General features: G+C 38.6%; 1 protein-coding gene across 1 annotated transcript; it reads right to left on the minus strand.

Moving 5' to 3' along the window:
- Positions 1-1,972: 1,972 nt before the first annotated feature.
- On the minus strand, positions 1,973-18,522 carry LOC106064157 (prostacyclin synthase-like). The gene is made up of 6 exons (XM_013222661.2): positions 18,273-18,522; positions 9,489-9,822; positions 7,347-8,177; positions 7,006-7,235; positions 6,677-6,855; positions 1,973-6,530 (listed from the first exon to the last, which is right to left on the minus strand). Exons 2-6 carry the CDS (start codon positions 9,566-9,568, stop codon positions 6,183-6,185), a joined length of 1,668 nt encoding a protein of 555 aa, XP_013078115.2. The 5' UTR covers positions 9,569-9,822; positions 18,273-18,522; the 3' UTR covers positions 1,973-6,182.
- Positions 18,523-18,929: the final 407 nt, after the last annotated feature.

An 18,929-nucleotide genomic window follows, 5' to 3' on the forward strand; every position in this document is an offset into this window, starting at 1 on the left:
ACATAGCATCTTGCTTTCCAAGCGGTCTCTAACTCTTTACATAGCATCTTGCTTTCCAAGCGGTCTCTAACTCTTTACATAGCATCTTGCTTTCCAAGCGGTCTCTAACTCTTTACATAGCATCTTGCTTTCCAAGCGGTCTCTAACTCTTTACATAGCATCTTGCTTTCCAAGCGGTCTCTAACTCTTTACATAGCTTCTAGCTTTCCAAGCGGTCTCTAACTCTTTACATAGCATCTAGCTTTTAAAATTGCCTCAAATTTTTCACACAGCCAATAAATCTTCAAGCGGCCTCTAACTTTCCACACGGTCTTTAACTCTTCACTTCGCCACTATATTTCCACACTGCCTCTCAAGAATGAAATGAAGCTGACTTAGAAATTGAAAAACGTGTTTTTCTACTGCTTGTAATGTGTTGTGTCTTTGCGATGTCATCGAGGCATTCTAAGAGAGCTTAATTACACAAATAAACAATTTAAATATCAAATAAGAAATATTTTTTTTTTTAAAGTAAACAAGCAAAATATATAAAGTAGTCGACCGGCGGAGTAGCATACGCCACTATTTTGCAGGGCCGGACTTAGGCCACTGTAACCTATGCGACCGCAGTGGGCCCCGCACTTTCATAGGACCCGCGCTAAATCAAGGTGTATAAATTATTAAATTAAATACTTTTATAACTTAAAACAGATTTCACGCGCCCTCCTGTCGATTTACCAGGAGCTCCTGGAAATCTCCCCAATTTGCAAAATATACGAAAAAATCCTTAAAATATACGGAATATATAGACGAAAATTTGTCCTTTTGGGGTGTCATTCAATATGGAAAACGCCAATCCTAAGCGCGGTAAATAAAAACGGCATTATGCATTAGCCGTAATTGTGTAATTTTGTGAAAGAAGCTTCTCGCGCCTCAAATTAATGAAGAATTACTTGAGGTCAACAATTCTCAAAGATAGATTAAAACATTTGGTAATTCTTGCTATTGAGCGTGATCTATGTAGGAAACAAAATTATTAAGATGTACACGCAAGGCTCGTAAAGTAATTCTGTACGTAGTAAAGAAGGAATAAAATTTATTTTCTTATACAAACTCTTAAATTTCACTTATTATCCGCTTCCCTACCCAAACTTAACCCCCGCGAAATCCGTTTCGCATAGGGCCACACAATGTCTGGCGTGCTATTTAGTGACGGGTGAATATACATAGTAGATTACTTGTTCTCTTTCCATGATTTTTATGGTCACAATGGTTAAGTCCGGCGTTGCTATTTAGTGTTTGTAAAATGTTTGTTTGTAAAATGTTTTACATGTTTCGGATGTTCCTTCAGAGTTGAAGATAGTTTACTTCCTAGTCCAAACCTCCCGCAGGACGAAGGGTGATGGGAACGGGCAGGGTTTGAACTCGGGACTATCGATAAATTCAAACGACAGTGCAGCGCGCAAACCGCACGACCAGCCAGCCATCCGTAGTGACGGGTGTATACTACTTGTTCTCCCCCTCTTATTTTTTTCGTGGGGGTAACTCTATCCGCAGAAATAAAAGAGTGATCTTTCCTTTACTTCTTCTCGTCCAAACTCTTGAGCCATGAGAGAATTATATATATAGATACTTTAAAAAATAAAGTTTATTTAAGGGAAAGAACTGCTCAAATACATCAATATATATCTCAATACTGTATGATTTATTTCGTTTTTAATTTTTTTTTTTATTCTTTAAGTTTTGTTCGGGATATAAAATAATTGTGCAAATTTTCAACTTGCTCTGGAAATGGGAAGTGGTGGAAATAACGTGTACACATTTGTTTGTTTTCTACCAGACAGACAGACAGGAGAATTGAGTTGATAGAAGCTTTGTTATAGAATATTTATATATATACATAGGTCTTAAAAAACAACTATAAAATCTAGTGTTAGTTTTATTTTCATTTAGGTTTATTAAATATGAGCACCAAATATTAACATAAATATGATTTTCTTTAAAAAAAAAGTTGTCAACAAAAATAATCAACTTTCATCGAACATTTTTCGATTCTTTCACCTTTGAAATAAATAATGAATCATACAGGCACTGCTTCGCACACAGCCACAACATCCACTTCTGTAAGTCAAACCCTTTGTCTCATTTGTACCAAGAATAAATTAAAGAGATACTTCCGTTGTTGATCTATATATAACTCTATATACATACAAAAAGACAAAGACATTTTCAATGTTATATATTATGCACTAGTTACAACAATGTTCAACTGTCCATGTATCCCTATCCTCTATCCCAGAATCCCTCCCGCATCTTCTCTCACACTGAGCTGTTCCAGTGAAGATAATGATCATCAGACTTGACAACTCCGAGTCGACGATTTCCAATAATAAAACAAAAAAAAAACAAAAAAAAACACCCATCACTAATGAGACTGTAGTAGATCTATAACACTGTGGGCTAACGTAGTCTTCAAATATGCAGTTTTACTACCAATTTTAAAATATTAACAAAAAAATATATTCATAATTTAATATATGTTGCAAATTGCGCATATACTTAATATACATATATAGACAATGTGGTATACTATTAGAGCGAATGGACAGATCAAGTGAGATATATTAGTCTAGTCTAACAAAGTACACACCAACTCTACCAACTGTGTAATTAACATTTCTTAAAGTTAAATTATGATATGTACTAGACATTTTTTTAGTATTTATTTTTCAGAGTGATAAAGTAACTCTATTGCATCATAACATTCAACAAAATAATAGAATTCAGATATAACTTTGTATCAGCTGTAGCTAAATAGTCATCACTTCCTAGGTCTCACAATAAATTAATTAAAAACCACATTGTAGAATTCCATAAATAAAAAATAAAATGGTTCGTATAGGTGTAGGTACAATAAATTACTGATCATGAATATGTAAATAATAGGTCACGCACGCAGGCATCGAAACATCACTATAAAGTCTAGGTCAATGCATCGTCACGATCAATATCTTATAAGTATATAACAAAGACGAAGTAGGCATGCGTCAAGATCTTGTCGGCAGCACAAATAATGATCATAATAAATAAATACACAAGTTTAGACCAAATCATTCAAATATCATAGAGATAAGCTCAATAGGCCAGTAAGTGCTTAAAAATCTGGAACAGCATTACTTCAATGGGGTTTACTAAACAATGGAAACACTATCAGATTGCCAGGTTGGATTACAATACTTTTTGCGTATTCGCTAAATAAGAACAGAATATCGATCCATTCGTATTTATTCTTCCAAGATTCTCATTCGAATATTGCTGCAAGCGTTACACGGACTTATTTTACAATAAACAAGATAATCTAAACAAGATAATCTAAACAAGATATATCTTTCACGACTCACTTCGGTTTCCTTAGTAATATCTTAATAATAATCTGTTTCTTTTCAATACTATTTAAAAAAAAAAGAGTTCTGTCTTTAAAAACAAAACTCTGGATCGCACTGAACGTGTTCCGAGTAGCCCTCCAGCAAACAGAATGACCCTTTAAGAATGACCCTTTAAGAATGACCCTTTATTGAAAGTTAGCGCTCCAGGGGAATATCTTACACTTGGAAAACAAAAAAGTGTCTACAGATCAGACATTAGCACAACATTTCGTGGAGATTCTAAAAACATCATGTCACACAATCAAGTTTTGTTATAATAATTAACAAGAACAAGTTTCTTTGGTCTGATAAATAGGTCACGTGAGATAGAGTTCGAATTAAATAGCATGTCAGGGTTCTTAAAAAAAAAAGATTTTCGAAAACTTGGAACTATTTACATTATGTACAATAGTAACATCGAAACAAATATCAATAATAAAATCAATAAAACAAATTATTGCAATAGTAATGCACCCTCAAGAAAAATGTTTAAATGATGATTTGGAATCTCTTTCGTTGACAAAAAAAATTAAAATACACATCTTTCGATTGAATGGGCTTCATATATTTATAATAATATTTAAAATTTACAGCAAACCCCAGGATTGGAAAAGTAACAAAATGTATCTCTTATTATTATTGTTATTATCATTATTAAATTGTAGACCCACTTCCCTTTTCGGAATCAACTGTATCAAAAATTTGGTGTAAATTTAAGATGAAAAAAAATAATTTTCGAAACGTTTTCAATTGATCCTTTTGATTCCAATAATTCAGCTAGGCTATTGGTTCCCCCCCCCCCCCCCCGATGAATGTGAATATTAAAGAATGAAGAGATGAGAATGAAGATTGCACGTGACCAAGAGAAGTGAACTCGATGTACTGATTTATGTCATGCAGCTAGAACAAACTACTCATATTTTCCTGTATCATTAAAAAAAAATTAACATGATATAAACTTTTTGAAAAACGCGGAGACCTACTTTTCTAAAGTGATTTCATGATTTGTTGGTGTCATGTCCCATTTCAATTTTCTAAATGGATTCGTTCAATGACTCTAGTCACCCATAGAGGGAATTTACCGCGCTTATTTTTTTTTTTTACTTTTAATCCTTAAAGATAATAACTCTGGAATGCCTTAATTTCACTACAAAATTAAATGCTTAGTAAAATTATAAACTAGAGACGAACTGGACGCCTACACTTAATATCGACACTTAATTTCACGTGGCTACCTGTACAGAGAGGTCATCTCTCACCTCTAACAAGAGAACACAACAATTAAAATAAGTACCGTAAATCGAAGGACAATGTTGGTACCTATGGGATGCACAGTAAAACAGCATTCGTTTATAATCTAAATCAAGTTATGGTTACTTAAGTTATGGTTATGATGATAGTATATGTTTATGAGTGTGTTATGGTGTGTGCAAGGAACATAATGTATTGATGTAAATTTATGTATATATATATATACGTTTGTAAAACAAGAAAATTAAAATAAAAATAAAAAGTTTAGTCATAAAATGTTTATATAAACAATCATCACAGCATTGCAAATTTTGTTTAGCTTAATGGTTGTGGGAGGGTGGGCTATTATACACGCATGTTGAAGTATGATAATAATAAATTAATAACTTATATTCTTACATAATGAAATCATAAACATAAGATGGAGAGACATGAAAGGGGGGGGAGGGGAAATAACAATAGGGCGAGGGCGATGACAAAAGTAATAAATATAAACTAACTACTGAAGGAGGATAGAATCGAGGGCGTTGCCTAGGGACCAGTTGGGAGCGGAAAGGAGTGGGGCCCTCAATAAAATTGTCAATTCTAAGAAATATAAAATTCAATTTCAGCATTTGGTTATGACCTTCGTCGATACGCAAGCTAATAAATAGTATTGATACTATGTCTATGATCATTTTCCATTTTCCAAAGGCTGCAGCCTATTTGGACTAGCCAAGCTATTGGACTCGAGACAAAAATACACCTTCTCAACACAATCGTCATTCCAATTGCTACATATGCATGTGAGACGTGGAAGTCATCTGTCAAAATTGAGAAAAGACTAAATGTGGCTCAACAAAGATGGCTGAGACGGATTTTGGGAGTCGGTTACACAGACCGGATCTCAAACAGGGAAATCCTATGCCGAACTGGGAGTCGAACACTTAGTGAGGTTGTGACTGAGCGTCGCATGAGGTTTGTGGGACATGTTATACGTCAAAATGAATTACGCACACCAAGAGTTGCGATAACATGGAAGCCAAAACGAGGAAAGCGCAAACAGGGACGTCCTCGTATTACCTGGCGACACACCTTCATGGAGGACCTCAGAACAGTGGACACCAGGTGGGAGGAGGCTTCAGACATTGCCAGTGACAGATCATTATGGAGACAGCTTGCCGCCCAATGCGCCGAACGGCGCGGGAGGACCTAAGTAAGTAAGTATGTCTATGATTGAGGAACAAACATCTACCTAGAAGCCTCAATAGATATGAGAAGATTGTCTCCCCTTTCTTTTGCTTTAACATTTAATATCATAATGTAAAGAAACTTCAATGAAATGTTCGATATGCATATACTATTTATAGAACATGAACAGAACTTTGTTACCGCACTCAGCTGTTGCATGCGAACCCATTCTTGAATAGGTCAGAGTTCATCTCCAAAATCGGAAACTTTGCACTAAATGTAATGAAATAAATATGTCAATTGTAATACCCTAAGTGTCCGAGTGTTTAAATGTCAGCAGGTGTCTTGCAAGAAGGATCACAACATGTTTCCAGAAGAGATTCCCCCGAGACCCTTGCTCCCGTTGGAGCCGTAGTTGTTGACGTACTTTAGGGCGCAGACGCCTTCCCGTGGCTTGAACCGGCACTGCACGTCGTTGGTGGGCGGAAGGATCTCGTGGCCGTACATTCCGGTGTTGGGCGCCGTTTTCTCGCCCTCGATGAGCTCCAGCTTGAAGCTGTTGACGATGTTTATGATGAACCACTTTATCTGGAGCATGGACAGCTTCTGGCCTGGGCACAGGGAGCCGAAGCCAATGAGAGGGTGCTTGATCTTCTTGCCATTCTTATAAAAATCAGCATCAATGAAGCGATCGTATTTGAATGTCTGAAATCAGAATGCTTAGGTATGAAAACCTATTCAATAACGCATTTTGGAAACTATATAAAATTACATAAATTAACTTTTATGTACTGCTGAAAAATCTTGCGCATCTTTTAAAAAGAACACTTTACAAAATTTAAATTCTTTACCTCTGGATTCTCGTAAATTTCTGGGTCCTGATGGAACACTGGTGGGTAGATGGCCACTTTATCTCCCTTTCTGATGTTAAAAGTCTGGCCACTTTCTGTGGTGAAGGCGGTGTCCTCAATGCACTTCCTCACCATGAACACCCCACTAGTCCAGCGAATAATTTCTTTCAAAAATGAATCTGAAAATACCAGAAAATCAAATTAAATTCAATTTGACAAAACTTCATTATCTTTACGCAGCATCTAGAGGTCAATGTCTGTTATGTGTATGTGTAAAACTTAGAACATTTTGATTCTATTGAAACTGGATTGTGAGTTTCTGTACTTACCGACTACTGGAAGCTTGTTAATGTCCTCTGTGGTGAATTCAGCCTCGTACTCAGACGCGCTGGCGCCGGTTCGTTTGGCTTCTACTACCTCGTCCACTTCTTTTCTGACAGCGGCCATGACAGTCTGGTCCTCCATCAGCTTGTACATGCACCAGTAGACAACCCGAAAGGTGTTGTAGTTCACGTGCAGGAAGACCAAATTGTGGCAGATGATGTCGCGCTCTGATTGGCTGTGGACGAGAATAAAAGCATTGTGATTGGTTGTGAAAATGAAAGTAAAATACATTCGTAGCTCTAGATCTAGGCTTAAAATCGAAATGAAATTCGGACAAACATCTTACTTGTGTTTGAGCATGAATTCAGTGGCGAATTTAATGTATTCCGAGCAACCTTCGCGTTGCATCATGTCGGCGCTGGATGGTTGTTGAGCCAAGACGCCGACTGCGTTGACGGCCTGGGGAAACATCTGGACGGGCATCCCAAACCATAAGAAGTTGAAGTATTTGTGGAACTGGTCAAAGTTTTTGTGGAAAACCTGGGGGTGGAAATTGTCGTTGGCGCCAGGCTGACCGCGTCCGAAGATGGTGTAGAAAACTGGGGAGAAAAATGTCTTAGAGGCTAGGTTTCTCAGCTGATCCTCACACCAAGTGTCCGCCATAAACTTGTCCGTCATATCCTCAATTTTGTCCCATCCGTGCTGCGAGATGTGGTGGCTTTCGTAGCACAAGCTAATGTCGTTGTGAGCAGTGTTCACCTGGTTCATCTTTCGGCTATTCCTCTCGTTCATCATCCTGTCCTTTTCTGAGGCTGTTTCTTTGAAGGCTTCAGTGAGGTTCTCCGCGAAGTGCTCCAGAGAAGTGAACAGATGTTTCCCGTTGACTTTCTGCCCTGCCTCGCCAATCATTTTTCTGGCGTCCACCAGCTGGTAGCCGAAGACGTTGTGGTTCACTTGCTCTTGGATGGCGTCAAAGTCAAAGTTCTTCTCCTTGGCGAACCTCTCGTAGCTGTGAATGTCCAGGACCATGGTCCAGTACTGGTTCAAAAAGCGAATGGTGAAGACGTCGCCGCATTTCTTGTGGGCTCCCTGGAGAAATTTCACGGCGTGTTCTGTGAACTGTTTTCCGTTGCCCCAAAGAAAATGTCCAGGTGCAAGAGGCGGCTCACCTTTGCGTCTGAAATAATTTTCAAAAATAATAATAATTATAAGAATGTATTTTGACAAGTATACTTTTTATGAATAATTACTGTATTGTCGTTTTCATTGTTCTTATTTTTAAAACTATATTTAGAGTTTCTCTTTCTCTCTCTCTTTTCCTAATGGTCCAAAATAAAAATATATGTCAAGGTCTTATTTCACCCTCCCCCTTCTCCCTTTTTTAACTGCTGCAAATGTTAATAGAAACTGGACAAGGCCAAAGGAAAAGTAAAAAAAAAAAGATGTCTAGGAAAACAAGAAGGGCCAAGGTTAGCTACTTGTAGAATGATTCAGCCGGCAAGCAGTTACCTTAGGTCCCAGCCTACCCAACACTAAATATTAGCAGACATTTCAGACAGAATCCAAAGTTGAAAGTCACTAGCCAACAATTCTAATCACCTTTCTCTCAATCATTAGATAAGGGCTAAAAAAAATGTTTCTAACTCCATGATTTTTTTTAAAGCCGTAAAGCCTGGATGGGGGGGGAGCTGTGGTATCAGGGTGTAGTTCCAATCGTTCAAACAAACGAACGAGGTTTGGTAGACATCTAGGGTGTCTTGTGATTTGAAGAGTACGTCCCTACTTTTCACGTCTCAATCCTCCCCCCCCCCTTTTCCGTCAAGTGTTCAGATTTATTCTAATCCCCGATTTCCCGCCCATCTCCAGCTCACCGTAGTAGACACTGCGCCAAGTAATAGCTGTTTGATAGGCGCAAACACAACTACCGGCGTCTTCTAGTTCACATCGGGATTTGATCTCAAATTTTACAAAATGTCTTTCTGTTTATCTAGATTCTAATACCTCACCCCCCTCCCCCTTTTTTTTTGCTTGTATAAATCACACGATGTACAATGTAAACACCATTTGATTCTTTCTTTTGAATGATACAATGTATTTATTAATTTATTTTTTAAATTTCATTTTTAATTTTTCGTGTCAGTGAAATTATATTATGATCTTTTCTTTCTTAAAATCATTATTTTAAAGACAAAAGAATAGCTAGAAATAAATATTTCACTTATAATTTGTATATGCTTATATGATGTCAAATTATTCAGAATGATTCAATAATGCTGTCTGTAAAAGTTATGGTCAGAGAAATAATACCCTAACCCCTAACCCTAATAAAATTAAAAAAAAGAAATCATTTATTTGTTTCGATTCTGCCCAAACATTTTTTGTTGTTGTCATTTTCAAGTTTGTTATACGTTGTTTATAGAAGAAGTTAAAACTTGGACTTTTCTTTTGAGTAAAGGAAACAAAAAAGAATCATGAAACAATTACTTACAGTCGTCTATAGAACAATTTGAAGTAAGCAAAGATGAGGGTCAGGATCAGAACTCCCAAATAAATGGTAACAGCGGCCATTGTCTGTAGACTAATCACAGAAGCAACGTAGCAAGCTTGTGAAAAAGACACACAATACAATGCTCCGCGGTTCGATCCTCGACGTGGTTTTAGCCACGAGCTTTTCTCGTCAGCGACTGTCCAACTGTCTGAAAACTGGCTGTCCCTTTTTATAGTGTCCAGAAGTACTTGCTTTCTGGCCTTGGTCAAAATTTGGAGACGTGGCCAAAAATATTTCTTCCTGACCTTCTGTTTCCTTTTATCGCTGAGCAAATCTGCAGAGATAAACAAGCGAAGAGGTTCGTGAATGAGTGACGGAGACAGGGAGGGAGAGGAGCAACTGTGTGAATTTCAGGAAATGTTCACAGGCTACAAGGAATTGTGACCATGAGCGCTCTTCGTAGCGTCCACCATTGCTATATTTACTAACTCGCGTTCACAAGCTCTAATTGCCACGACAAGAAAGGGTCAGGGGAAAAAAGCTGGCGACTAGAGGAGGGGGGGTATGGATATGTAGGGATGAGAATGGAGGGAGGGGGCCTATAGAGGATTGGAGAAGGGGGGCGCCTGCAGTTTTAACGTTTCCTCCCCCCCTTTGTTTTATTACTATTTTTGGGGCTTATAAAACGGCGCGCCTGTTTAAACGGTGCCGTCTCAAGGTTGTTTCCCCCCCAATGCGCCCCTGAAATAGGGCAAGGGAGGCTACAAGAGACGACACCGGGAGACATTTATATTACGTGTTTATGGTTTGTTTTTGTTTGTGTGTAGAGTATTATCGATCCACGCGGGTCTTTAACGTTCGATCTCTTCTAAGACAATTACATTTGATGTGCCACGACGAATGTATTGTTGACTGTGAGTTTTAAAACAACAACAACTTCAGACTAGGACAGCACAGACATGCCAGCCAATCTAGGTTGCCGTTTTCTACTGTATGCAGCACACATCTACTAGATAAAAGGTGGACTCGCGAAAATTATTTGCGTCTGTGTGTGTGTTTAAGGCTCATGGCGTCATGGTGTGTACTGTACAGGTAGAGAGTTGGTAGACTTCAGTAAAGGTGTGAATTGTAAAGCCTAGAACCTTGCGGTAGATGACAGTAAATGTTTTACTTTCTTTTTTCGGATTCTCTCTCTCTCTCTCTCTCTCTCTCTCTCATATTCACATTTTTTAAAACATTTACTAGCCCATAAGTCGTCAATACTTGGGATTATATTCTTATACTTCATGGGAATACAAATTGCGTTCTCTCATTATCAGTTATGTACTCAATGATTAATGGTTTAAAATAAGGTCCACAACATTTTCCCACATGGTAGGAACATCAACCCGAGCCTGTACAGCTTCTTTATGCCATGTAGACTCACATAGGGTGGTGTATAGCATTGCGACATGGGCTGGATAGGACCCAATGGTTGTGAGTTGGGCATCACAGATTGAAATATTTCTCAAGCCTAGACAGATGTGTGACATGATCTTCAAAGATAGAATTGGGGTGTAGTCATTCTATGGTTGACCCTTCATTACAAGGTGATATTAGTCCTTAGTTTGTGGTGACTATGTCAAAGAGGTAACTTTGTCGTGACTGTACTATGGTCTGAATCGAGGTGCTTGTTGCCATACATCGACCAGCCACCTTCCTACACCGTCACCATACTTACAAACCCGCCCCCGTGAAGCTTACCTCTCTTGACCACAATGGCTCACCCATTAAAGAGGAGTTATTGACCCGATTATTGATCGATTGTGTTGTCAAACGGTAAGAGTCTGGGCGAGTAGGCATAGACCGTGCATATATCGACCTGTGCGGGGGAGGGGATGGTAATTGTATGTGTGTGCGTGTTGTGTGTAATCTGAAAAATGCATGTCAGACAAAACCATGAATAACATCAATAAAAAATGACATTATTAAAAGTCTAATATGTGCGTCTGTGGGGGAATACGGTGTAATTAATAAACTTGTAAATCATTATCACTACCGCCTATTAAACTTTTGATATTCTATGCAGGGCATCAACGTAAGAGCCTCCGAGCGGGGGGGGGGGGGGGGCGCTTGCCTGCTGAAGACGAAATTCAAGGCGGTGGGTCCTGGTATAGAACTGTCGGTCCGAGGAGAAAAAAAAAGGGGGGGGGGGTCACAAAACTGTAGTTTTTTTTTTCTAGTTCGCACTTTATCGTGTAAGTATGAAGCAGCACTCCCGGTGCGCCCTTGAGGACAAGTTCGGAGATAACAAGGTGAAATTCAGATTTTGAGAACTTTTAAAGGCTGAGATACAATTTGAAATATGCCTCTAAAAGTAATTTCTTATAACTTTGTAATCATTCTTTACATGTAGTCGGTGATGGGGCAGTAATACTAATTGGGATACAATGGTCAAGTCACAAAGATAACAATAGGTGGGGTGCTAAACAACAAATGCATGTGGGGAAGTTTGGGGTACACAAGAAACCGTCAATGTCAATCGCTTATCAACCAAGATCTCATATCCGCGAAGCAAATTTCAACAATTATTATTTTTTTAATGAGAACCTTTGGACTCTTTAGCGAACATCTATTTTTAGTTTCCTTACGTAAAGGGGGACAACACTCCCGAGCAGAGCGTGTTTACCTTAGAGATTAGCAGGTCATAAAATTGGCTTAGCCCAAGGGGGGGAACCAAACAGAAAAATCTAACGATTAGCTGCCAATGTTCGTCTGCGTCTTTCGCTAGGGCTAATTATAGCCCCACGCACGGCCTAATTACTCGGGGGAAACACCGCGGAAGCCCTCTCCTCCCCACCTGCGTTTAATTTTGATATCACTGTGTCCTGCTCTATCTTTAGCTGGCCTATATTCTTGCAGCATTCACGGTAACCTACCCTTGATTTTAAACATTAAGGAAAAATGACTCGGTAAATAGGTATCCTGGGAAGACACAAAAGAAAATATTTCATATAAAAAAAAAGTGGGCGGGAGGGGATTTAAAAGAGGGTTGGCGATAAACCGAGAATGATAGACAGAAGGGGGAAAGAATTTACAGGTAAAAGGACTTCGATCGTGATATAAAAAAAATCACAGAGGCTGAATGTGTTTGCGCTGTTGATGTAGATATTTGATTGGTGAATCAGCTAATACCATCTCTTCCCTGTTAGATTAATCACATTTAATGAACAAAGTACGTCTGCACCTCACACACACATACTTCAACATAATACCTTTTTGTATACGAGTTAATACATGACAGCCAACAGCCAACACAAAATACATGCTTGTATCTTTATTATATAATACCTATGCGAGTTCAGACATACCAATCGAAAAACACATTTTTAAATATGTAATTAATGGACACAAAGAATTCAAAAAATATAACATATATAAAACATGACACATACAACCCACCATTCGTTTCTGGGAATAACCAATATGACTGTAAAACATGATGCAACGTAACATTACATGTATGTCCCTTGTGCTACCCTAAGTGTTACGGTATCAGATTAAACCCGTTTTAAAGTCCCATAATTCCACATTTACAAGTTCCTAGGTGGAACTCCCTTGTTGCTGTTGTTGTTCTATCACATTTAAAAAAAAAATATGTCAAATACTTTTCTTCCACCTCAATGTCTGTCTGTCTGTCTGTCTGTCTGTCTTTTTATCTATCTATCTACCTATCTACCTATCTATCTATCTATCTATCTATCTATCTATCTATCTATCTATCTATCTATCTATCTATCTATCTATCTATCTATCTATCTATCTATCTATCTATCTATCTATCTATCTATCTATCTAATCATTAAATTGAAGATTGTAGATGTGTGTAAACGCACGTATTATAATTTGTTCCCTAAAAATTTACTACACTTAATTTTTTTTTAATTTTTCAAAAATGACTAAAGTGATAGACAGACAGATGTTAGCGAGAGATTAAACATATTTGCTGGCGTATGCATATTTACATGTGCGTGTGTTTATGTTTGCCCATGCGTAATATTATTGTCGTTCCGGCGGTAATTTGGCTTTGATCATGTGGACACCAGATAAGCGTTAAAAGGCGACCCTTTGTTGTTACTTAGTTTAATTAAATTCAAAGAAAAAAAAAACAGCCTATTTATTACTTTAGAAATCCCCCCTCGACCCCCGAACTACTTTTTTTTTTTTATTTTTTTTAACAAATCTCCTGATTTTGTCTGATTTAATCCACGGCGAACGTCACTGCGCCACGAACGAGTGTAAATCTTCGCTTTTAAACGATGGAGAAAGTAGGGGGAAGACGTGGTTCAGATTGGGAAATAACCCTGGGGGGGGGGTCGTCTTTGAACTTTTTGTTTTCATTTATATCTTTTACTTTATTTCTATGACAATATTAATGTTAAATACATATGAATATATATATATATATATATATATATATATATATATATATATATATATATATATATATATATATACACCCACACATTTTATACACTTTTTATTATGTATGTTGTAGTTCGTATTGTACTTGTTTGGCGCAGATGATCATATACATATAAATATATATACAATTTGAATATATTTATATAAGCACACAGCCCCCACATACGCTAATAAACATATATTTATATGTATGTGTACATAAAATTGATATCAACACACTTCAATAATGTCACTGCAATAGTGTAGTCATATGACACAGCTTAATGCTGAAATAAACAATAGCTTCAAGTTTATGAATGAAATAAGACTTTCGTTTCTAATGAAATTCAAATGAAAACAAATCTACCAAATCAAAGCATTCAACAAATTACATACAAATGTGTCCATCCTTAGTTCTTTCTTCTACTCTGACACTGTGTTCGGGTTAGGGTTAGGGTAGTATACTCAATATAAACTTATTCTAATTACATTAGGTGAGCGAGTGGGTTAAACCCTTGTTGACGGTATAGGGCCGGCTGCAGAAAAGCGCCCACATTTCATATTTAATTTAGAACCCGGCATAAGCCTTCTACCAGTTTTAACTCTAACTATAAAATTAAAGCGATGTGCGGTTTTTGTTGATAAACAATTCAAAACTCTCCAACTTCTAATTGTAGAATGTATAGTCCGGGTTTAAATCTCACGCATTCAAATAGCATCCGCCGGAGTATTCGGTAGTTAAACTGTGAATGGTTTGTTGATGTTTTGGTTAACATTTCGATGGGTATCCTTCTGTTGTTCTCTCCAAGGCATGTACTTTTAAAACTGACGGATACGGGGAAGTTTTTGTTTTGTTTTTGTTGGAAGGTGTTCAAACTTAATAAAGCTACCTCTTCCGAACATCGGGGACCTGAGGAGCCCCAGGGGAAAGGGGAGGGGGATGAGGCGACGCTGGACATACATGCACACACCTCATCAAAGAGGAGGATTTTAAGCAAGGAGGAAAGGAAAAAGGAAAAGTGAGGATCGGGGGAGGGGAGGGGGAATATTTATGTACAGGAACGACACAGAAGACTCAATTTCCTTAAACGGATTTAGACGCAAGTCTAATTATACATTCGTCGTTAGGGTTGAAACAAGAATACAATGCATACAGACAGAGATGTGACACAGGTGGGGGGAGGGGAGTTAGATTATTAGGCGGAAGTAAATGTCGGTAAAGTTTAATACCAGTTATTAATTACGGAAGTGGTAATTAGAAGGACATTATCAAAGACGTCAATGGACATATGAGTCTTCACCAAGACGAGACCGGAACTCAACTCGTAGATCGCATCGGAAAACTTTTGTTTTTTAAACTTGGCCAAGGGAAAGAAATCAAGAGAGTGCATTTAGCTAGTCTGATCAGTGGCATCTGGTGACGAATTATCATTAAGCTGTAATTAACGCCCTTGAAACAGACTTGGAGGTTTACCGATTATAATGTCTTGAGTGTAAGAACTATACATAAAAGCTCGAAGCATAGGGTATGCAAGAGCGCACCTACACTCGTAGACAGAAAAGTTTACGACAGTTAGCTACTTAAAAAGTAAAGTTCCCCTCTCAGACTTAGTGATCTATAGAGAGAATAATGTAAAGGGCATCTGTTCTGTGGCCCACGGTTAACGAGGGTGTCATTGCCGGAAGTGGTAATGGATGTAAGCACTCCACTACCTATAAAATGCTTCATAATGGCATGCGTCTCAAATAGCCATTGACAACCAGTCCAACTCCTGGCCTTCACGTGTGGCTCAGATATTGAGTCCGGCGAATATGTTCTCACTAACAGGAGAACTGCAAAGGCGAGTAACTGGCGCCTTAACCAGTAAGCTTTGGGCAGGAGGGGCTCGTTATAGCCATGGCTGGCTACCCACCTAGGAGAAGGAAAACTATGAATTCAAACCTCTGTTTGAAGCTATACCCAATCATGGGAAAGGCTTCGGGAGTCAACCCTGAGGGAAAAATCAGGAGCTGGTGACTCTAAGGCAGTTTGCAGCACCCAGTGCTACACTCTGGCAGAACCTGCGACACCGCTGACCCCAAACTGTATCGGCGCTTTGGATACATCAGCTGTGTGGAGTGGGGGGAACTGATGTGTGGGCGACATCGTTCCGACCTCAGCTAATGCCCAGGTATTCATCTCATTTCCATGAGATGATCCATGATCGCTGCGCGACTGAAGGAGGCTATATATAATTCTAGTCATGTGGCCAGCATAAAGACCAACCGCCCTTCCCCCCCCCCCCCAACCCAACTAATGTCAGGTACCCGTTAGAGCTGGGTGGACTCAAGAGGTGCACAAAGATCCCGAAATTTAAACACCAATCTTCACCAGGAATCGAATCTGGGACTTTCACCGCTCCGCCACCGCGCCTCCAGTTAGCTACTTACTTTGAGTTTATATTCAATATTTGTGTTTCTTTAACTGAAATGTACAGATTCCGCCATACAAAGTTTGGCAGAGTTATACAGATAATCGGCGTTTGTATGCTTCATTCCATATGCGAATCTCTAATGTAGGTGTATGCGTCTGAGAGAACAGAAATCTTCCCATTGTTTTAATGAGCTCAGAATGAGGCCAGAAAATATGCTGAATATGTCTCTCTAATTGGAGGATGAGAAAGAGGTTAGGACAGAGGCTAGGACAGAGGAACGGATGGGACAAGGAAAGGGGGAGAGTTGTAAGACAAAAAGGTTCTGGACAAGTTATGTCCCTTCTCTCCCCTGTTTTCTTCATTGGCGATGGTGAACATGACAGATCGGGTCCCTCCGCTGGGCTGGAGTCCTCAGACGGGGGACAATTTACCACGTAACTGAAATGACACGTGGCGGGCGAGATATTCCACATTAGGGCACAAAGACAACAAAACACAGACAGCCTCATTAACATAGAATTCATGGACTAGACTAAATGTACAGGAGAGAGAGAGAGAGAGAGAGAATTCAGACGAGACATGTTTCTTATTTGAAGCACGGCCCATTCAAAGAAACTTTCTTGTCTTTTGGTTAGTTCAGTTTGACGTCAAATCTGTCTTAATGCTGGCCATCAAACAATACAGCAACAGAGTACTGGTTGTGTTCGCTGTAGGACACACTGTAACGTACAACGAACACACGTTTACAGTGCACAAAATGAAATATCTAGTGACCGTTAGCTGTTTGCGCAAAGGAAAGACAATGTATATAGTACAATATATTACAAAGACAGACTAGATAGATAGATAGATAGATAAATAGATAGATAGATAAATAAATAAATAGATAGATAGATAGATAGATAGATAGATAGATAGATAGATAGATAGATAGATAGATAGATAGATAGATAGATAGATAGATAGATAGATAGATAGATAGAGAGAGAGAGAGAGAGAGAGAGAAAGAGAGAGAGAGAGAAAGATAGACTGCAAACAGCCATCAACATTAAAAATGAGCCTAGTCTCCTATATAGCCTGCAGTGCAACATCTCCAAACACATCTCAACTCCCATTCCTATTATTTCATTAGCGAGTGAGACAATTATTTCACAAATTATCAAGCAATTAATGTCAAGCTTAGCGGGCTGATCGATAGGCGCCTGTCCATCACAGATCAATTAGATATATAGATCTATACGAAACACCTAGTGAGACCTTGACATCACATACTACGGGCGCAATCTTGTATTTCGGTTTCAGTTATTCAATAAATTTTATTTTGTTTTGCGTAAAAATTTAATCCGGGATTTGAGGATGAAAATCGGAACGTGGCCGAACATTTGCTAGACTAGAGGATAAATAGACATCTATGGACATGATAAGTAAAGCCAGGATTTCGTAAAGTTGTAAGGATAGGATCTCGAAGTGATTCTATATAGCAACGGACTCTTGGACTCCACACGTTGATCAAGGCTAAGCGATAGACTCAAACCTATAGAATAGATGTCCCTTGTTCCATCGCGGTGAGAACCTGAGTGCCAGAGTGATCCGAAGCAACATAACTCATGTCGTGTATTTGTTTCATTTGAGCTATTTCCGGTGATCCTTCAAAATTTCAGCCTAGCTCAAACCCACAAGGCTGGGTATAACGGCGGACAGGATTCGAACCTGGGACCATCGAGACGGCAGTCCTGAGCGCATACCACACGGCCAGTCAGCCGTCTATGTAGGACTTAAAACTTAGACTATACCAGTTTTCGTAAACACACACTCCCCATATCTACATCTACTTAACACAGACATTCCTCCGTATAAACCACAACATTTCTATTCGATTTAGATCTCATTAAGTCAAGGTTCATTAAAAGCATACATTGAGACTTACCTTTTGAGTCGTCCTCGTTTCCTCGTGTATTCTCAATCCCTCGTGCTGATCGCGTGCTTGCGTTACAAGTAACAATTAGTACTTTATATATAGTAATATAGTAAACAGTGAAGTGTTAGTTAAATCTCGATAGTATAATAACAGCTATAGTGGCAAATGATGTATATATATATATAGTGTTAGAATCTTTTTCGCTTCCCTCGTGTTATTCTTGATTCACAGAGTATCCAATCTGTTTGTTAGAATGACTTCTCACAACACGTGAAGTTATATTTATAACCACGTTTAAGGCGTGGCTTCCATTCATGTACATAAACCAATCAAATCTAGTCTACGCCAACTCAGACGTCGAGGGCTGGCTCTGTTGAGGACCAAAGAAAAAAAAAATGTCACTATGTCAAGTCACATCTCACCCTCCCACTAGATTCACCGCACACAAGCGAGGTAGTTTGCTGCTAAGATCCTAGGGAGATCATGGATGTACTTCTAGTTTTTAAGTAATTCAACTACAGAACTCGAGTTTACGTTAAATGCTTATATCTAAAGTCCCGAATCGGAACCAGCTAGGTAGAGTAGGCTTAACAATTGCAAAAGTTAAATTAAAAAGTAAATAAATGGTACCAGGTTCTGTTTTGGTAAGAAGACTACTTCTGTGAT

Source organism: Biomphalaria glabrata, chromosome 4 (assembly GCF_947242115.1).
Source record: "Biomphalaria glabrata chromosome 4, xgBioGlab47.1, whole genome shotgun sequence".
NCBI lineage: Eukaryota > Metazoa > Mollusca > Gastropoda > Planorbidae > Biomphalaria > Biomphalaria glabrata.